At 43.5% G+C, this 21,403-nt stretch overlaps 3 protein-coding genes across 4 annotated transcripts in view; 1 reads left to right on the top strand and 2 right to left on the bottom strand.

Moving 5' to 3' along the window:
• LOC118794866 (serine/threonine-protein kinase WNK4-like) overlaps positions 1 to 5,819 on the top strand; it is a 48,339-nt gene extending 42,520 nt beyond the window's left edge. Inside the window, exons 16-21 of one of the 2 annotated variants that reach the window (XM_036553155.1) lie at positions 314 to 407; positions 1,334 to 1,874; positions 2,015 to 2,220; positions 2,442 to 2,536; positions 2,766 to 2,817; positions 3,214 to 5,819. In XM_036553155.1, coding sequence (XP_036409048.1) covers positions 314 to 407; positions 1,334 to 1,874; positions 2,015 to 2,220; positions 2,442 to 2,536; positions 2,766 to 2,780 — 951 coding nt within the window. In that variant the 3' untranslated portion in view covers positions 2,781 to 2,817; positions 3,214 to 5,819. The remainder of the gene's footprint in view (positions 1 to 313; positions 408 to 1,333; positions 1,875 to 2,014; positions 2,221 to 2,441; positions 2,537 to 2,765; positions 2,818 to 3,213) is intronic. The other variant, XM_036553156.1, reaches the window with a different exon arrangement.
• A 407-nt stretch (positions 5,820 to 6,226) lies between these two features.
• LOC118794868 (cytochrome c oxidase assembly factor 3 homolog, mitochondrial) lies at positions 6,227 to 7,587 on the bottom strand. The gene is made up of 2 exons (XM_036553157.1): positions 7,394 to 7,587; positions 6,227 to 6,810 (listed from the first exon to the last, which is right to left on the bottom strand). Exons 1-2 carry the CDS (start codon positions 7,584 to 7,586, stop codon positions 6,707 to 6,709), a joined length of 297 nt encoding a protein of 98 aa, XP_036409050.1. The 5' UTR covers position 7,587; the 3' UTR covers positions 6,227 to 6,706.
• Positions 7,588 to 9,884: 2,297 nt separating this feature from the next.
• Positions 9,885 to 21,403, bottom strand: part of LOC118794412 (rho GTPase-activating protein 27-like) — a 31,590-nt gene continuing 20,071 nt past the window's right edge. Inside the window, exons 4-19 of the mRNA XM_036552662.1 lie at positions 20,690 to 20,890; positions 18,238 to 18,318; positions 17,729 to 17,842; positions 17,152 to 17,238; positions 16,928 to 16,990; positions 15,825 to 15,892; positions 15,316 to 15,403; positions 14,771 to 14,872; positions 14,421 to 14,519; positions 14,094 to 14,187; positions 13,579 to 13,704; positions 13,259 to 13,357; positions 12,846 to 12,923; positions 12,003 to 12,137; positions 11,694 to 11,799; positions 9,885 to 10,931 (exon numbers count right to left, since the gene is read on the bottom strand). Coding sequence (XP_036408555.1) covers positions 10,754 to 10,931; positions 11,694 to 11,799; positions 12,003 to 12,137; positions 12,846 to 12,923; positions 13,259 to 13,357; positions 13,579 to 13,704; positions 14,094 to 14,187; positions 14,421 to 14,519; positions 14,771 to 14,872; positions 15,316 to 15,403; positions 15,825 to 15,892; positions 16,928 to 16,990; positions 17,152 to 17,238; positions 17,729 to 17,842; positions 18,238 to 18,318; positions 20,690 to 20,890 — 1,719 coding nt within the window. The 3' untranslated portion in view covers positions 9,885 to 10,753. The remainder of the gene's footprint in view (positions 10,932 to 11,693; positions 11,800 to 12,002; positions 12,138 to 12,845; positions 12,924 to 13,258; positions 13,358 to 13,578; positions 13,705 to 14,093; positions 14,188 to 14,420; positions 14,520 to 14,770; positions 14,873 to 15,315; positions 15,404 to 15,824; positions 15,893 to 16,927; positions 16,991 to 17,151; positions 17,239 to 17,728; positions 17,843 to 18,237; positions 18,319 to 20,689; positions 20,891 to 21,403) is intronic.

Here is a 21,403-nt window from a genome sequence, read left to right as displayed (position 1 = left end):
CAATCTGGCTAGCAGAGCTACGCCCGTCAGGGTCCCGCAGGGCTCTGTCAGCATGTTCACATCCTCCCACGTAGCAGCACGCTCAGCTCCACTTGATGGGGGCGCACCAGACTTGTTCATATTTAACACACTTTTTGCACCTTTTGTTCTTTCCACCTGAAGAATCCTCACTTCTCTGAAATTCCAAACCTCTTTTTGACCTTTATTATCTGGGTAGAACTTGCGCAACAAGTGCATGCATAGTGTGGTTCATACTGTCTAAGCATGAATCCTCAGACTGGAATATAACTTAAGATGTTGTTTTTGCTTGAAGGTGTCCTCCCCCAGCCCGAGAACGCTGTCTCCACCCGCGGTGTCTGAAGCCACTGTTAGCACCTCCAAGGACAGATTATCTCCCATCTCTGAGGGTAGGTCTGGGTCTCGCTACTCTGTAGTCTGACACTGCAGGAAGCACCCCAGAAACTCCTTGCTTTGATTACTTGTCATCACGAGCCCATTCATATGTACGGTTAATATCTGCGAAACAGAGAGTCCAAAAAATTGCTTCCTTTGACAAAAGCAGCCGTAGAGACATCACTTGTGCCTTTGGTGTTATATCCATGTGTTCAACATTGTTGTCATTGTAACACATTGTAACACATTGATCGGTCACACCGGTTTCTCATGAGGGGATGGCTCCAGGCCAACAATATACTGTAGCTAATGAATTTACTGCACAGCACCTCTGCTTTCATTTATGTGTACAGCATGGAAGTGGGCTGCTTCACTGCTGTGAGCACTCGGAGGAAGGTCATCAGTGGAAGCATAAATAGACAGAGGTCCTTTTCTGTATGATGTCATTCTCTTTTTTCAGCTCTATTGATTTTGTTTGTGTTTTGTTTTTCACCCTCCACGTGTTTAAGGTTTTTTTTTAAATCCTGCACACTTTGGCTGCTCTGTTGGCTTAGTTGAGTCATGAGGTTTACACTGTGACAGTGTGCTGTTGTGGCAATGATGAGGGCACCGGAGTTCATGATGATTACCTTTTGTTTGTATGTCTTGCGCGCACTGGTTTGGCCTGCACAGGGCCTTTTGAAAGCTTAGTCTGCCACCTTTTGCAAAAAACTGGTACTGCAATTCCAGTCAGGTGCCACACGGTTTTTGTTTGCTGCTTATGAACCTGAGCACTGAGTGCATAGAATTGGAGCTTTTCAGTAATGGCTTTCTGCAAATCAAAAAACTAACTAGCTTTATTGAGCTTAGATGCACCCTTCAAGAAGTACAACACTACAGAAATTCTATATAAAGAAAAATAAACGCTTGTTTCTCTCGGCTTATTCCCTTTTCTCCACAGAGAAAAAGCCAACTGTCACCGTTGGCCGTTTCCAGGTCACGCCCAGCAAGGAGATCCCAGCAGCCCCTGCCAGCTCCGCCCCGGCTCCAGACCCAGCCACACCCATTCCCAATGGCTCCCCTCCCAGGGACAGCGACACAGGCAGCAGCACGGAGGATCAGGGGGAGTCAGAGGCCAGCCTCAGCACCATCACCGTGTCTCCCCCTCAGCAGCCCCCCGGTGGTCTGCTGCAGGACCTGGGGAGCACGCCTCCTCATCGCGAGGGCATCAAGGAGCCGGAGAAGGAGGAGGAGGAGAAGGAGGAGCAGCAAGGGCTGAGGGACTGCAGCGTCAACCAACTGGGCGGCCCGGCGGACAGCTACCTGCCAGGGGCGGCCACGGAGGGCCGGTTGTGGGACGGCAGCACGGGGAGCCCCCAGATCAGCGCCCCCCTGCACCAGGCGTGGGTCAGCTACTCCCGCAGCACCTCCTACCTGAGCAGTGACGAGACCGAGAGCGAAGACGAGGAGATGTGGGAGGAGCTGCATGAGCTCAGAGAGAGGTGGGTGCACCGTGCCTGGAGCTCCTCTCTGGTACAATGGCACAGATGATGTGCAGTAATGCGTTCATTCAGATTAAAAAGCGAAACCCCCCTCACTTTTCTCACGCTCCTCTTCCCTCTTCCTCCTCTCTCCGGTTCAGACACCTGTCAGAGGTGCAGGCCCTGCAGGCCACTCAGAAGCGGGAGATTGAGGAGCTCTATGAGAGGATGGGGAAGGTGCCCCCGCCGGGCATCGTGTCCCCCGCCGCTATGCTGTCCAATCGGCAGAGACGCCTGTCGAAAGGAGGGGGCTACCCCCCGTCCCGCAGAAACAGCCTACAGAGACTGGACATCCTGCCACCCGCAGGTAACCAAGCAACCTTAGCCCCATCCTCCTCCCCGCTTCATATAACACGCAGCATACTACAGAGCTTCAGTTGAATTGTGTCTTTTATTCCCTGCACAGTACAACTTAGGTATAGACTCCTGCTGAAGTAAGACAGTATTGTGCCTGACAGGAACCGTGTGAGGACGCTGCATGTCACGTGGCAATTTTTGTTGCCTCTAACGGCAGTTTGCTCCACACAGGGATCATGCGCAAGAACTCTGTCAGTGGTAGCAGCAGTGGCTCCCAGGAACGGCCAAGTAAAGGGGTGACCTTTGCTACTGACTACAGCAGAATAGTAAGACTCTTGTCTTTCACCTCCATTCCTCTCCCCACACACACACACTCATACATACATACAACATACAACGACGAAAAATTTCTCAAGAAATAAATTCTCATTACAACATTGTTAATCTTAAGATAAGGCTGTATTTTTCTGAAGTGTTGTGATATTACAAAAAATAACCCTCATGTAACTTGTAACTGTAACATGTAACTGAACATGAGATTTTTCTCCTCATTAGGATATTTCTTCTTGAAAAAAAGACAATCTTGAGTGAGAAAATTTTGAGTCAGGTAGGAAGAACACATTCGAGAAAACTGTCGTTATCATCATAAAATGTGTGTGATGAATTATCAGTTATGTTCTGAGAAAACAAGGAAGATGATATTTTGCAGTGTGGCCTCATTCAGTGACATATTTGGTATGAATACTTTCAGTACAAACACACTGCTAATCACATTTTACTGTACTCTGAAACATGACATGAAAGATCTCAGACACAATCAATACAAAATCCATGTAGGTTTTCATGAAGTATGCTACAAATTCAGCTTCACCATCATTTGAACAGTGTTTTTATGAGTATGAACTGTGTTGGATGCTTGGTAATATACTATACGTTGCATAGATGGTGCACTCGTAGTATCTAAAGACGGATTGCCTGATCCCTGTCCCTGTCCTCTCCCCAGTGAGATGTTACAGCGGTGCATCTCTCTGGACTGCCTCATCTGAACAGGGACAGGCCGGGCCCTCCCGGCCCTGGAGGAAATGACACCATCAGCAGCCTCTTCTGCAGCAGCCCAGCAAGGGGCCCCTCACTCTGGCATGCGTGTCTTTATCAAACTCAAAAGCCTTGAGCTGAGGGACGAGGGAGACACACAACTGCCGGCCGCAGAGGAGATCCAGAAAACAACACAGCCAAGCCACGGAAGTTCAGTGGTGCACAGAGCCTTCTCTTGGCTAGACATCGCCACCGGTGCTGTGGCGAAACCTGCTGATAAGACCCGTGACAGCATTGATTATAAAGTAGATCTCTCTGGAGCACACAGGCAAGCAGTGAGCTCACTTGCGTAGCGTTCTGTCCCTTTCAAGCGCTGTGCTTGTGACACGCAGTGTTTGTTCCTCAGCTCCTCACCACCGCTGGGAAAGTTATTTCCTCCTTCTAGAGTATTTCTACTGCTTCTGTCTAAGTACCGCAAACTGAGATCAAGCCATTGGACTCGAGCCCTATCTGCTGTTCTGTGTTAGTCTCTCAGATCTTAATTCCTTTGCACTTTAGTCTGTCTACTTGTTGCAGCCACGGCGCCACCTGGCTGTAGGGTGGTGTGCTGCGCTTCTCAGACGAGACCACTGAATAAAGCTGTTGTCTGTGCAGCTCTGCCTGCTACCTACTATAGTGGCATTGCAGTGGAATCAAACATGCTTTTGGTTTAATCCAGAAACAGCGGTGTTCCATTTAACCAGGAAACTGGGCAACATGTCTTATGTTGCTGTTACCTAAAATGGCAAATCAGCAATATGCATATTGTAATTTAAAATTAGATATTGTAAGTAAAATCTATTCTCATCTATTTTAAGCGTTCAAGCAGGTATTTAAAGCACCTTATGCCCACTGGCATGTTGTGGGTTCTAACGATGTTATCAAATGCTGCCAAAACCTGGGACATTACAAAACACAGTAATTACTTGGACACACCTTCACATCTTCATACAGCACGTGTACATACTATTTATCTTGTGAAACACAAATACACAAACTTGTTCAGTGATTGAACAAACTGAATGTCATTTGTCTTGTACATTTGCACTGTCACGATGCAGTTTGACCGTTTCACTTTGCTTTACTGTTATGGTATACCAAGCAAGATCTCAGCTGTAGAAAGGTCAGAACTTTGAGGGAGGCATTGGGGTCATACTGATGGCTTTCATACACCAACAGTTGCTCTGTTTTCAGATACAATCACAACCTAATTGAAGGACGCTAATAATCCAAATGTTCTGTTCATTTTGTGCCTTTCTACCCCCGTTTTCACACCAATTTTGGAATTGCCAGTTGTACTCATTACATCTCAACTGCAACATTCTAGCGCAGGACTGCTGAAGCACGATGCATGTGGGAAGGTGAATACTGAACACATTATAGGTGCAGCCCCCTGCCGATGTCATCTGAGCAACCCATAGGCACCTGACGAATCACTAGAGAGTGCTATTGAGCAGTGCAAGGGTATCCTTAGGCAATATAACCCTTCTTGCCCTGGTAGGACAGAGCCAATTACGCTCCACTGTTGCAAACTCTCTGTCCTTGTCTTGTAATGACTAATGATTCAAACTTAGCATCTTGCTCAACTAAGCCATTCGGGAACCCCTGAAATCATTCTGAGCCTTGCTGGTCAAACTGCTTTTGGCACTGGAAATTTTTGCACATCATCCTAATACGTACATTCTCTGGAAAATTAAACTTTTTACTCTGCACTTTAAGGTGTGACTGCAGTTTCTCAGTCAACAAAGCTGGTGACAGGTACTTGCTTCAGAGGCCGTGTTGAGTATTAGACCACAGGTTAACACCGGCAATGGAGAGAATCCAAAGCTTTGGAGTACACGCTCCAACACTGAGGATACTCCCATGTTGCCTTCTGCCATTCTCCATTCACTCCGAGTCAGTCAAAACTGCCACTTGAAATGTTACATGTATTCATCTGTGTTTTGATTAAATGGAAACAATGATGCAGTATAATGTACGAGACCCGCTTTGTGCTTGATCAGTGTATGCTGACTCATTCTTCATTCACAATTTTTTGCCTAGGGTAAAGCGCCTATGAAAGCATGTCTGCTAAATTATTTAAGGTTGTGCAATCCTTGTGTGCTGCTCCTTAAAGATTGTCAGCTGAATTTTTCCCTCTTAATTTTAAAGTGTTTCCCTGTCAGCTGAAGCATTGCACTTTTTCTACAGGATTGTCTGCGTACAGGAGCCAGGGAGCTTTTGTATATGGCTACAGCTGGGAAGATGGTGGGATACACAGTACCCACCTTGAGCAGTTATTCAGTGTGCCTATGCATTAAAGCTAATGAATAAGTTCATTGAAAACAAACGCGATGGAAGCTGTGAATTACGAACTGTTGCCTTACAGTATGTACATTGAGAAAGAATGCAGTACAAATGGAAAATCAGTTTCCAGAAACACACCGCAAATACATAATATATAGCTATATGAATTGTGATGACTCTAGTTTTGTGTATGATTGTCATCTGCTGTGTTGCTAGGAAACACAAATGATGTTGTACTGCCATGCTGATTCTGTGCCTTTCGATGTCTTTTTTACTCACTAAAATTTGATTGTATTTTCATCTCCTGAATCAGATTTGTAAATACAGCTAAAATTAAATGTGTAAATTACAGTGCCTCTTCTTCACTGCCAGTCTTCTTTTCACACACTAAGGATTTACCATTTTTGCCTAAAATGGCCCTTTTGGCAATTACCTAGGTTCCATATTAATGGTTAATAAACAAGGCAAAAAAACCTGCCTACTACAGTATAGGCTACACATGCTAAAATTAGAATATGCATACTTGTCATAATCTACTCTAACATCCAACACATCCATAGTCCCAATACAGTGTATATGTGACATTTTAAAATAAAATCACCATAAGACAAGAGGCAAACAGGAAAAGCCAACTTCATATAATTTATTGTGTTAGGAGAGCTTTACAGCTGATAATTTATAAGACAGTAATAGTAATGACAAGATTTTCTTTTACAAAATAAATGCATCAAAGACATGACTTTCCATGTAAAGCCACTGCAGAGGCCTTAAGGGAATGCCATCTCAATACCTTTACGGCAGCTCACCTGCCACTGCTTGCTGCCCTTCCTAAATGATTACAGTCCAATAATAATTTTCTTATGAGGCCAAACATGGGTGAAGGCTTTGCCGAGGCACATCATTACCTGCGGATAAGGATTAGAACAAGTTTGCAGTTGAGGGGTCACCTTTGAAGAAGTCCTAGTCCAGCCAGTATGGGGCAGAAGACAGGGATCTGACTTACCAGTGTCATTCTAAAGAAATGCATCCTTGGACATAGCAGCCCTACAGACAGGCAAAGAATGACACCCAACATCCATTCTGTCTGCCTAGTCAGAGCAGTGTAGAGTGATATTCAGTCCAGAGGTACTATAGTCTCAGTTGGCACCTGTCCTGGGACCCCTCGCTATGGCAATTCTGGCCTCCTCATCCAGCTCATCCAAAATCCTCTCCTGTGACACCGAATAAATAGTGTAGCCAACTGCGGGGAGGAAATGGTTAAGGAAATATCGAGATGTACAATGAGACACTGGGAATTTCCCTTATAGACAACATCCACATGTGACAAGGATATCGGGAAATCACAGCATTCAAAGTCCAATTGGAAAACTTTACTGTACCAGATTACAGTGGGCAATTACTCATACAGTCACACATATAAAAACAATCCAATTTAGTTTCATTGAAAAGGATGTTGACTAAACATAACACCACCATCTAAACAAAACAACACCATCAGTCCCCCGAATTCCTCTCTTGTTATAGTCCTCTCCATGGGAGAAACGTGTTAATTATGTTACTTGTTAGTCTAATTATATTGCACGCATTTTACAAAGAAAAATCCAATTAAATATTATAAGTGATGCTCCAAAACCGGTAACTTTGTTCACCGTTTACCGTAGGCTACACGCTTTCATTTTAAAATTATTTATACTGCATTAATTCCTCACATTACAGGAAGATAAATATCTTGCCAGTTAGCTAAAGACAACTTGTCGGCTGGCTATAACGCCCATTTACGCAGAAGCACATGGCTCGATTCGTGTAGGACTTGAAAAGGATACAAACGCCCATCACAAAAGCCCCAATGACTAGGCCGGTTACAACGTTACGATTACGGAGTTTCTGTGCGTTGTTCTTCCACTGTTCGAGCTCCATCCTCCGTATATATTGTCTCTGTGCTGTAGACAGAGGCTTCTGAGGCTCACTTGATTCTTTCTGAGAAGCCCCCTCTGACTTAACCTCTTTGCCGGCCATGTTTCGTTTGACTGAAGGAACTGACGTTACAACCTGACGTCACCCAACCAATCATCGCGCAGGATACGGACTGCGGATTACGTGCGCTTTCCTCACCGTTTCCCAACAGAGCACTGTCAGTGCAGACTCACAGCCAGGAGCATTATACCTAACAAGGTGTAGTTTGCATCTTTAAAAAGTACAACGATGATCTCAAGAATACACTGAAGGAAAAATCACCATTAACCATCAAGAATTTACTCATTCAATCAACAGAAATTCATCAGATGCAGGTTTTTTTTATTCGGTGTGCCCTCTTCTAGAATAGCAGTGATCCAAACTGTTGGAGCAATCGGCTGTACAACCCTGAACCCAAACAACTGGCCAGTTGTAATGGTCTGCTCTTAAAGATATCCGTTGGCCAGTAGCGTATACCTGGTGTCAGGTTATGAGCACAAAAAAAATAGCAAATGGCATTAAGAGAGATGAAAGAGTAGAAGTATTTTTCGCACACTTGTTTAAACACCACCCTGGCACTCACCTGCGTCTGCTTATGACCCAATTAGAGGAAGGAAAAAGACAGAAGGGTATTTTCCCAAGAGGAGCAATCACTAGAGCAACACAGTGCGTAATGCTTGGTTTACTTCGTGGGTCTCTACAATGGTTCGACTAACCAGCAGCTTTAATGTGGCCGTTTATGTCGTGTGTGTGTTATCAGAACCAGCAGGTGGCCTCGTAGCTACACAGAACTTTGAAAATATCCTTCTGCTGGTGTCAAAATTGATAGCAGGCCTTATTTTAAAAAATGTCATGAGGTTTTTTTGAATTTATTGATTTCATCTCCAGTTTTCAATAGGATATTAATATGTTTAAGGTAGGTCTATGTAATGCTCCTCATTTTAATTTGGAAAATTAAAGATCGCTGGAAAAATCGTGGTAATAAAAATGCAGGATGAAAGAACATATTTTCATAATACTTTTGAGGATTTTTTGTAATTAGTGATAATGTGTAATATCAAACCTCTGAAACCTATTTTTCACTTTTACTATTCTTCCTTTTTTGCTGATTGCAGCACTCTTTTACAGTCAGTAGCAGATGCAAAGATAGGAGGAGCAGGCAGACTTCCCACGATGCCTTCCTCATGTGTGTGTATTTACTTGCGGGTTGGAGACCTACCAATCAGACCATAAAGTGTCAGAGCAGAACAGGTCCAGCAAGCAATTTACTGTGCTTGCATAAACTGGATTAGGCATGTCAGGATTTATGAGCCAGGGGAAGGGAGGGAGGGAGTGTGCTGTGATGTAAAAATGGAACACCTCAGACTGTCCTGTTCTATCTTTGGAAAAGTTGTTAAACAGGAATAATAATTAGTATTTGAGGTAATGGAACCTTGATGATCCTCTGATTTACTCGTCCTTGTTAAACCAGAATAGTGTCTTTGGTTCCTGTGCATATACTTTAAATGGTTTGGTTGTCAATAGATTTTAAACGGTCTTATTCTTCTGGTCTGAAATGACGTTAATATACAGCGACCAGCTTTTTGATCAGTTAAACCGCTATTGTGCATCACTGTGAAAAAAAATTCAGTGATAAACTCTTCATATTATATGTGACTCAGCACGGATTTGGAACACTTTACTGTCTAGAGTTGGGAGACCAAATATGTGGCTTTTCAGAGCTGAAAACTTTGTCAGTCTTTCTAAGAAAGCCATTGAGGATTTCCCCTGCCCATCATGAAGAAGTTGTTTTGACAGCAGAGTTGACAACTGGAAGCCTATCCATCTTGATAACAGAGCAACCATTTGCAGTGGGAAGGAACGAGTGTGCAGTGGTTGGATAAGAGGGCTTAGGATGGTGTAGTTTCATTCAGCATGGTGTTTAATACTACATCACATCCATTCTCTCAAAGCTGATCCAGTAATCGCTCTCTCATCTCAATCATGAGAGCCAACCTTTGAGCTACTTTGGGATGGGAGACCCGCTCTCTGGTGTACATGGCACAGCACAGCATGCTTAAATGCTTAGAATTCAATCTTCAGTGTAATAACTTCAGTGTTTATTGTGTCAATTCATATCCCTTTGCGGAAATATTTCTAATTCACGCTGATGAGTGTGAAGAGACAGGCACTGTGTTTTACTTTAGCTGCAAGCAGTCTTTAATGGATGGAACACATATCCAGAGCTATTTTAAATGAAAATCTCTGGTGCAACATTGGTACAAATTAAGTTATTTTTATTAAAAGAACATTTATATGGTATGTACAAAATCCACTAGTTCTTTTTTCAAATAAAACCTCTGTTTCAACACATTGGTCTCATCCTCCTTCTATATAGCATTAATGCTAACAAAAGTAGACTGTACAACCACAAGCTGTTTTCCCTAATATTTAACATTTAATGCTTGGAATTTATAAAAATATGTATAATCGTCTAAATGCATTGTCATCTCAGTACAAAGTAGCTGTATTACTGTATTTTACCACCTCCAGCTTTTTAGGAACATTGTACAATAACCATGAAGCAAGTAATCTTCCCTTTAACATTAAGGCTATGGCAGTGGCAATTATAGAATGTCCCATTATACATCACAGTAACAAACATTTCAGGACATTTTAGACAGTGAAGGAAAAAAAATTAAATCTATTCTTTATATGGCAACTCTGTGGTAGAAATCCAGATTTCACAAATGGTTCAATACAGTCGACAATCAATCCCTCTGAAAACCAGAAAATGTCATTCATTGGAATAACAGATTTATACCAAAAATATTGTTGTAATTCTAACAACATCAAAAGAGTAGGTTACCCAAGGCGTCATTGTACATCAAACAACATCAAAATAGTAGGTTACCACAGGCTTGTTATGTGGATCATCAAAAAAGATGTCACTTTCCTCTGCTTCAGGGCTGGCCAATAAACTGCTTTCCCCTTGTCTTCTCACAGGTATTGAGAAGACAAGGAGTACCAATACAGATGGATGGGGAATTATAATGGGAGCCCTGTGCCACAGTCAAACAGGACTGAAACTGGGGAGCCCTAAATACAAAACATGCATGTTTAGAAATGGAAGAAGTCACCAGGCCCAGCTACTTGGCCCTAATCAATCTTGCTCCAACCCTGTTGATGCAGCAGCCCATGCTCCCATTGTCCTTCCCAGCAGCCTGTGTCCACTGTCCAAGGCTGGAGTTTCAGTCCGGACGGAAGATCTTATCATACTCGTTGAGAATGAGCTCCACAATCTGGTTCTGGAAGACCATGTGCATGGTGATGTTGGCAGATTCCGTCTCGGGCCTTAGCAGGGTGGGGCCAAAGACAATGGCTACGCTCTGAACAGACATGCGGTTCACCTCTCCAAACTCGATCACCCTGCAGGAGGGGAGAGGCACATCAGAGGCACTCAGAAGCCACTCCCTAACAGGAGTGAACAAGGTGAAACGAAGCTGACACACTAGGCCTTTGGAGTACGTCCAAAATGGCTGTCAACCAGCATTGAACAAAAGGCTTTGTAGCTATCTACACACTAAAGAAGGCTATCAGTCTTTTTTGCTGTCTGTCTTGTAAAAAATGTGACTTGTGAAAGCTTATCTTTCCATTTTGAGTGCAGGCTGTTTTAAAGGCAGACACTTTGTTCATTCACTTTTGTTGTTCTACAGTCATTTCAGTATGATGTCCCCTTCTCTTGCTGATGACCCCATGGGTTGTTTTCTGATAATACAGGTGAAAAATTATGTTCATATTCTTCATGAATATGAATGGACGGCAGGATAGCATAGTGGTAAGGAACACAGCTTGTAACCAAAATGTTGCTGATTCAATTTCCTGCTGAGGCACTGCTGCTGTACCCTTTGGTGAGGTACTTAACCCAGAGCTGCCTCAGTAAATATCCAGTTGGATAAATGGATAACATGTAAAAACTGTAACCTATGTAAATCGTTCTGGATAAGAGCATCTGCTAAATGCTGATAATGTAATGTATTGCATTCTAGGGAGAACAATAAAGGTCCCTTTAGCTTTCTCATGCATTATTCCTACCTCCAGTGCTAATTACTCAGTATGCAAGTTAAACATCTTCAGTGCATAGAGCCATAAAAGAAAGGCAGGAGTTTTGGACAGGCAGGAGGGACTCACTTGCGCAGGTGTCTGAAGAGAAGCTCCATGGTGTCATGATTGGGCAAAGGGAGAGTCTTAACCAGGTCGTGCATGTAAGACACCCTCTGGCTATAATCACCGAGTTCTACAAGGAAGAAAAAACATACAATTGACGACCAAAATTCACATTCTGTCAATTAACTTCACTATCCAAACCACCAAAGATTGACTCCAGTTTAATGGCAAAATAGAGCATGGGCCAGACCAATGGCCAGACCAGCTCTGCATGTGCAATCTGTCTGTCAGAGCTGTTTGTCATAGAGGAGGTGGAAGCTGGGTCCCACTCACTGATGGCCGCGATGAAGCCGTCAAAGTGGCTAAAGGGGAAGAGTGGCTCGGAGAGCTCTCGGAAGAAGAGCTTCAGCGCCCCCGTGATGACGTGGATCTCCTCCCACTGCCCATCCTCCAGGTCCAGGTTCTCCTCTGGAGATACAGAGGGACAGAGGGACACAGTGACCGAGCCTGACAACATGCACTCTCATTTTGCAAATCATTTCAAAGATGTCACAGGCCAACTCAAAAGAATTTTAAAAAAGAGAAACATTTAAAAGATGTAACCAAAACTAAACCCGAGTAGTTATGTCAAGAAGAGCTGGAAATCAATTAACAGATTGGTAAACTCAGTACTGAGCAAAGACTGGTGTCTCAGGCCCAGGACTGGAATTTGTAAGAATTTTTTTTTAGCTTTTTCCAGCCAATTTGGCATCATCAGTTGTTCTGTAGTAACCTTGTCTCTTTGCTTCATGCCTTCTATGCTCATGCAGAAGTGCCAAAGATGAATACATTCCTCTCAATGCACTCAGATGAAGTCAGTAGCAATTTTTTGCCCTACAAGTCCAACAGTGCACCCTAGCAGGGCTGAGAGCGATTGTGCTTCCCCACTCACTTCACCATGGAAGTTTGCAGTTGCCTCATATACCACTAGAGGGAGCCACTGAGGAGAAATGAGGAAACCCTGGCAGATCTACCCACATCCATTCCTTGGCAGAACAAACGACTGAAATGTCTGAACCGAGCAATAGCCCATCTGGCCTGTATGTGGTAATACCTGACTGACTCTCTGGTAAACCACATATCACATTCTTTTGATAGGCTCTCCGCATTTAGATAGACAGGCCCAGAGGCGTTTACCATGGTCCGCTTTGTGCCGCAGTTTCTGGATGACAGCCAGGTTCCCGCTGACCCGATAGATCCCGTCAATATTCAGACCTGTTTGTTCCATTCATAACAGAATTAAATTAGTCGCTCCTTTTTCAAACTGCTGAGATGACTGTGCAAAACAAGGACATCAAGAGTACATTCAAAATTTTCAATGGTCAAGAGATTCTTACACTTGACATCTCTCACCCTTGAAATTAAATAATCCATGAACAATGGAGCACTTGTTACAATGCACATGGTGAAAATAATGAAAATCAAAAAAGACATATTTTCTTTAGATCTGTGGCAGCTCGTATGTGCAAATGATCCTCAACCAAACCGTAACAATGCATGAACGCCTTAGCAGGAACTCCGGCATGTAGAAATATACAGAATAAGCTCACCTCGCTTTTCCACAGACTTGATGCACTTCTCAACAAAGCTGGGGATGGTGGTGTTCTCCCGCATACACAGAGTGTCTAAATGGCAGCCAAACACGCTGTCTGGAGAATAATCAGACAGTACTAATGATGCACCAACTCACCACACAAGGACTCCACTTACAGCTTGATGATTGAGCCATTTAAATGATTCAAGCCCTAAAGTCATCAGCTACTATCACAGACCATATGGCACTGGTAATATACACATGAAGTACTGTGGCATTTCTATATTGCTGATTGCATTTCAATCTGTGGCAGATCAAGTCGCAGAGAGCCCCCACCCCGAATGTAGCCCTTCTCCTTGACAGACTGCAGCGTTGGCCTCCTCTGCAGGAACTTGCGGAGTTTGGTGCGCACCCTCCCCTGCTCTGAATCCGCACTGGGACCTGACACGCTCTGCCTGGTGGCTGTGGGACAGAGGGACACAATCATCACCCACCCGTAGTGACATGTGCAGGGTTGTCCCAAAGAGCAATGTGCCTCAGAAAAGGGACAGAGCAGCGCACTGTTCTGGTCTCATTTCCAGACCCATGTGAGGACACCAACACTGTGACTCCACTGACACTTTGTGGTGACACATGATTTCGTTAACCTGTATGAAATAAATAATGTGTGAGAAACCAGAAGCCTAGGATATACACTCTACCAGTATTCAGACAGTACTGTCAGTATAGAACAAAGCTTCGTTTGTGCTTCTGGATAATGATCATGTCACAGACAGGGATCCCGAACTCACAGAGGGAAAACTGCCGAGGTGAAGAAAACATGAAATCTCATTCCACCCAGTTCTACGTACAGTTTTTCTTCTTGTCCTTGTCGTCCTTTTCTGCAGCCGCCGGGGACTTCTCGCTGCCCTCGTCGTCCTCCTCTTCAGAGTGGTGGTCCATATCCTGGGGAGAAACAGGTGGATGGGGCCTGTCAACATTCCGCCATTCGGGCAGGCAAGAACACCAGCCAGGTGTTCATCCACCAGCGTTACATGAGGTGCAAGAAGAGCAGGCGGCCGGAAATTCAAAGAGCCAAAAGGGCACCAGTTCAGAGGTGGCAAGAGCAGGATGTGGGGGCGGACACAGCCAGGGAGAGGGGGGCAACGTGCCAGGCCACACCCCTGCCTTCCACTCACCAGCTGCCGGATGCTGTCGGTGATCACTCTGAGCCAGTCGCTGATGATGCTCTCTGTGTCATACTGCATCAGGTACTCGGACCCGTGCCGCGTCTTCAGCTGGCCAAAGAAATGGAGAGGGACACCAAGACACCGCAGTCAAGCTGACACATCACGCAGTCAACAGAGATCCAATCAAACAGCAAGACGCACTAGTATGCATTCGCCAAATATAGGCATGTTATTCCGTCATTAATTGACCTTTTTCACTGGAGATTTATTTGCCTGAAATATCAGGTGGAGCAAGTCCCAGGTTGCATTCAATGAGACTTGTCCTTAACATTATCCTGCACATTATGCGGTCCTCGTACCTCCAAAACGTGCTTCTTGCTGGATTTGTCCTTGGAGGCCCAGTTAATTGTCGCCCCGCGTAGCTCCACCGTGTATTCTGGGACGATCTGATTGGTTTTGTTCTAGAGACATAACACCAGTGTTCAATGACACTGCCGTTGTGTAATCAGTGACCAGCTCATGACCCCAATGAGTGCTTCTTTTGCAACATCACAGAAACATTCCACAAAAACACTGGTATATTCATAACAGCAGCAGCAAATTCAACTCACAAATTAAATAAATTCACAAGAAGCAAAACTCAACGCATACCAGATTAGGAAAAACAACACATTGATTTGTGCTTGACTGATTTATTTTTGTTTTACTTCTGTTGGCTATAGATGCGTACATGGGACTTAGATCGGACTACGAGTTTTTGAAAAATCCTATGCGATCAGACATGACTGTGTGTGTTTACAAAGGCTGTTTCTCTGTAGCGTGGCCCTACACAGCAGTCAGGAATGCTTTCATGAATCAGGAATGTATCCTCAATTGCATCTGGCTCCTTGGCTGTGAATCGTACCGTGGTTCCGGTCGGCGTAGACTTTGGGTCTTTATGAAAGGTTAGAATTCCGCCATGGAGCACCGTCCAGGACGGCGCCCAGTTCTTCCTACCAGAGTGACATGCAATTTACAAGCAGGGTTACAGACCAAATAGTACACGACTGACTTTGATTGGTTATGCAAAACCACTAAGAATATTATGAATCCTCCTTTAACATTGTATAAAATAACACAAACCACATAAATGAAAGTGTTCTGTTTGGAACAGAAGTCCCATTATTTTCTTTCAACACAATGTATACATTTACAACTAAATGGCGCTATGATAATATGTCACTATCCAAAATATGTGACCAGACTGTCATGTTTAAAGTACTTAACAGCAGCTAGCTACCCAGCTAAAACTGAAGCCCTGGGACACATTTCGCTGTTAGAGTTTTAGAGGCATTACAGCTACTGTTGAGGTCACAGTCCTGATGTGGTTCTGTTCATGTGAACCACGGACAAGTGGATACAGCTGGGATTTACCTTAGCCTTTTCCCATTCTCAGCAATTTTGGTTTTGTTGACAATTCCAGCTTTTTCCAAAATCTGGGCCTGACAAGGAGGGATGAAAGATAACATCTTAAAGAATGACCTCAATGCATTTGATCAAATACTACACAGCAAGCATTGGAGAGGACCATGAGAAGCTGACTGCATTAGGAGGTCTACGTTAACACTCACAACTGCTCTTAACATTTTAAACAATTTACAACAATAACTACATTCACTAAGGTGATTGACTGGCAATTTTATCATCTCAAATGGTATAATATTTACATTGTTTATTTACATGTTTTTACATTACATGTACATGTTCGTTTAAGAAGTGTCTTCAAAACTGTAAAAATGTACACTGGTGTGATTTAACACACCACAAGGGGGCAGAATAGCATGTTATGTTTCTGCATCAAAGCGGTAACCCTGGATATTGTTGGAAGCAACAGCTGAGACAAACATTTCAGGCTCAAAACACAGATCCTCCTCAGTTTAAATGGGTGACTAACCAATTCCCAGGCACTGTCCAGTTTAAACATAGAACAAGTTTGTGAAACATGCATGTGTCCTGTGAACATGCATGCAGCCAAAATGCGTAAATGCTCAATCTACATTGTTTCCAAAAAAAATCAATAAATAAATAAATGAAATAAATGGAGAGATGGTGGATTTATAGCCCAAGGTGGCCACAGGTTTTGCAGATAACCTTATTTTCATAAATAAATTGAATTTTTTTTTTCATAATCAACAACAGTGTAATGGTTGATGGGACTATATTTAATGTTGTACTAATCTCTAAGAATCTCAGGTTTAAGCTGTAGCAAGACAAAGGCCACCTCAGAAACTGACAGCAGAGTGAAAGCAAAGAGTATTCACCAAGTATGAACAACCTGCATTTGTTCGAAACAGAAAAAGTGAAAAGTTCCATGAAGAAAAGCACATTGAGACCTCCACAGTGTGTTTCCAGAGTATTTTGGTTGGGTTAGTATACATGCAAGCCTCCTATGTTGTCATCCCAGTTACTACAAACTACAGTTAAAGCCCCCGCGTCCCCCGTACACCTAGTGTCAAGAAGGAGGCATTATAACCCACATGTTGCTGCTGGGAGTCTGAGCTCTGATTGGAGGGATTCCTCCGATGTTTGAACCTATCAGCCTTCAGGAAAGAGACAAAACACTGTTGGAAGGTGGAAGAGGTGGACTGTAATTTCAGCAACACCAGCGGTCAGACGCTGGTCCATGGCTAACTTTTCACACATAGCTTATTTTTGTATCTACATTTGAAGCAGGTGGCATTCCAACAGCAAATGGACTTACATGGTGAGATAACTCTGGAGAGTTGCCTGAGCTAGATGCGTCACTGGCGTAGTCAGAGACGTTTCTCCTGTGATTTGGGAAGAATTTCTGCCCAGGCGGAGGGGAGAGAGAGTCAGAAACGGTCAGCTCTCTGTAAAGATGCTACTGAGCTGGACGGGGACTGCAAACTGTTGCACGCACAGCCTTGTCCCCTCTACGTGACAGTGCTGATGCGGCCATTTAGCACACGTGACCCTGTTACAATAAGCAAATGCTCCAGGTGTACTCTCTTGCTACTTAGGGACTCAGATCAGTGCTAGTGAGAGGCTGTGTGGAGCAGGTGCTTCGCAGAATCACTTATGCTGCACTGAGCTTTCCCACTAACACCCACAGCCCAGCAGAGAGGAAACTTTAACAGTCTTCCTGTCAGCCCACGGCAGAACCAGGAGGGGTTCTGCCTGAACTCTCACAGAGTGTTCACTGTCACCAGCCTCACTCTTCTTTATAGCCCAGGGTCTCCTACCATTTAGCCTGCGCAAGTTGGAATGAGTCCACGTTTTAGAGGCCAGCCCTGCTTGCGTGTACCGCGGCGACTCACCACATCGTCCTTGTTGGGGCTGGGGCTCATGGTGTGCCTCCAGTTCTTCAAAACGCCCACACCCTCTGGGTCAACTCCGTTCCCCACCTTCAGCTGGCCGGGCGCACCCGAAAGCTGGAAGATCAGACAAAAAGCAGGCTGGGTGTTGCAGTAAGGGAACACGTCTCATATAAATATCCAAAATCCAACACAGAATGGGGACAGGCATTAATTTTGGAAGAGAAGCCCTTTGACACTGGAAGTAGGTTTAATAAAGGAGTTATTTACACTTAAGTACAGGTAGCTGGCAGCACTGACAGTGACTCTGCCAAAACAGTTCTCTCTGACTACAATGAACACTACAATTTTATCATTCATATTCCAACAAATTAATATCTACACAATCACTAAACAACTAGACATAACTAAATAATTAATTTTCGGTACATCAAAAACAAAAGCCATTCAACAACAAGCATAAGCGGTGAACACCTGCGGTCTTGCTTTCCCACTCTCACACCCCACTCTACCTCTGGCAAGTTCCACTGGGACCTGGATCCATCTCGCAGGTAGTAGTACGTCTGTCCTCTCTCATCCACTGACATTATCCACTGCCAGACACAGAGGGCTCAAAGTTAAACACCGTAAGTGTAATATTGCTGGAGAAGCTTTTTCTTTACTATAAATGGCATCATTGTTGCTGTATTTTGGAGGACAGGTATGAATGAAAGGCACAGAGGGAAAATGTACTTTTTAAAGGAGACTTGGAACAAGGTGAGCTTTGTAATCTCTGCCATACAAATTGAGCCCTGTACATCTATACCACATTCAGGGATCTGGTTCCTTTAAAAAGCAAAGCTTGGTTGAGCCAACTAGGCTGAAAGCCTTTCCCATGGGAATATCCACAAAAAACAAAGTACAAAAATACTAAACATGATTATTAGAGCTAGTTTCTTGGTGTGAACGATAAAACAGGTATTAAACATGTGAAACAAAGAACACCAATGGTTTGTGGGTAAGAGTGCCATTCGCAACAAACCATAGCAAAAGACGTGCCAAACAGCCCAGAGCAAACAGCCTAATGCTTTTTCCACTGAGCCACAGTGTGATGCACTGCCACCAGTCAAAGGTAAGGGGAACTGCCATTGTGCCCTTTACATTTTCTTGACCTGCACTGCTTCAATAAATATCCAGCTGTATATGCCATGTAAAAATGAAAACTATGTTAGCTGCCAGGAATATAAATATTCAGGCGTCTGCTTCCTCTGTGAATTTGTAAAGTAATCCACACTCAGCACATTGTATCTCCCTGAAACAGCTGATTTAATATTCCAAAATAGAAGTACTATACAGACGTACAGTGATCTGATACATTGTTCCTGTGTCTCCTACACACTCTGATCACAGTAAACAAGAGAGGCCAACATTTCAAAATGAAAACCCTGGTGCATTTAGGCGGGCAGCCGTAGTGGGTCGAGCACAATAGGGGAAGGATCATGGGCACATTCGACACACGTATACTTGTTTGTAACGTCTGTATAAATTCTTTATATACCACAGTCAATTTAATCACATTTCCCCTACATGGTTCTAACATTCATGAATCAATGCTTGGACTGTTACTGATACAGACTATGTCAAAAATATATTTATCATGATTATTCAATTTCAGTGTTTTTCCACTTGATCTGCTGGAGCCTTGTGCTTTTTCATCAAATATGATAAACAACCAACCACGTATGACCATTTCAGTGTATACTGTTCTCTTTGCAAAATGCAGTAAAGCACCAAGAATAATAGTTAATTAACTAACAACAGCTCATTGTTTGGTGGGATTTTTATGAAATATTATGCCTTATGATAAGCGTGCTCTGCAATGAGATTAAACTGAATTAAAGTTTAATCTTACTTGTCTGTGCTGGGATAAATAAGTGAACACATTCTTAGGCAAAACTCATATTTCTGAGGACACAAATTCAATGAAAATTGAGTAAATGCTCATCAAAAAAACTAAACTAATTAAATAAAGGCGTTCTGAATAAATTCTCCCTGAGTACTTTAATTTCATTTGTGCCAACAAGACAAATGTCAACTGAGTGACTAACTGTTCTACCCAAATGAATTATAAATAATTGCTTTGCATTTCAGAATATTTTATTGAATTAAGGCACACATTCTCAGTAATGATTCACTCAACTCCTCAGTCTTCATTTGAGAGGGTTGTGATGTAAAAGCTTATTTGTGAGGAGAACTAAGGACTGAAATTTGTAAAAGTAGATTACTGAGTACATAGCTAACAGTCAGGAATGCAGTGGGTGTTAAATCTGACCCTTTGAGAAAGAAACAACCTGTTTATAAGACTTATAACTAACTTGTATATTGGATCAGGAAAAGTGTGATATGATAAAGTGCATCCAGTACACACCGGCTCGTGCCGTAAAACACATTTGAGGAAGTTTTTGGTAAGGCCAAGTACATTCCAAAACAACCTGTCACCCTGCACATGCACATTGTTCTCCTAATTTCTCCCATATTTTCTCTAAAGAAATTACAAATCATGACTGTGATGCCAGTTTTAATATTACCAAATATATCCACTACAGGCATTACATGGGTGCTAGAAGTCAAGTTTGCTTTAGCTACCTGTTGATACCTATTCCATCAGTGAATAAAAAAAAAAGTCATGCTACATCTAAACCTACAAAAGCTGCCATTGAACAGAACAGCGGCATAAATTGCATGAACCATCCATGCATTTACTAAACTTAACATAAACCATAATAAAATACAACTGCTTGAAAAGAAATCCCTGTGGATTGCTGAGGGCTGGACTATAACACAAATTCAGAATCAATATGTGTTAGCTGGCAGCCCGTCACCTAACGCCACTCTAACGGCATAATTTAATACGGCCCTGCAGTCCTGCCCAGAGGGATGGCATCTCTGTGGTCATGTGATGCGAGTGATCCAACATCCCTGTACCTGCTCCAGGGTGCGATCGCTGGTGAACACGGTCTTCCCCTCTGGATCCAGCGAGCGCGTCCAGCCCACCGGGGGGTTGGTGTCCACGCTGGCCCGTGGGATCACCGCCCGCTTTATCTGGGGCAAGTCTTTGGGGAAGGTCAGGGGAGGCCTGGGCTCCTCGTGGTCATCCAAGGGGTAATCTTCCTCGGGGAGGGGAGGCTGGGGAATAGAAAACAGCAGACAATCAGCAATGGGGGGACTCAAATGTAAACCACTGGAGATGCACAACTGCCCAAGGGTGGCACTGATGCTGCCAGGAAAGCTTGGGGGAGCCTTTTGTCTGCTGTGCTCATGAATAGCTGTCCTATAGCGGCTGTACCTGCTTTCTGACTGGGAACATTTTCCATTGGTTGGATGAGTACAGTACAAGCCATATATGCTGCAAAATATGCTGTAATCTCATCCAAAGGATTTTAACTGATATCATATTAATATCATATTAACTGATATCATATGTCTGATATGACATACACAAGCTTTCTGCAGATGAAATGACTACAGATATTCAGCACAGCGTGCCTCGCATTTGATGTTCTGTCTCTGTCATTGCTGAAGCTACAGATGTTCTAATTTCTTGGCTCGTTATGGACAAATTGTTGAAGGGTGTGTGGTCTACAACATTAAATTCAAAGCTACCAACGGAATCCAGACAGCACTGGAACCTCCTGTTAC

Source organism: Megalops cyprinoides, chromosome 19 (assembly GCF_013368585.1).
Source record: "Megalops cyprinoides isolate fMegCyp1 chromosome 19, fMegCyp1.pri, whole genome shotgun sequence".
Taxonomy (NCBI): Eukaryota; Metazoa; Chordata; class Actinopteri; order Elopiformes; family Megalopidae; genus Megalops; species Megalops cyprinoides.
The sequence above is the reverse complement of the archived record's forward strand: the minus strand, read 5'-3'. Positions and strand labels throughout refer to the sequence as shown.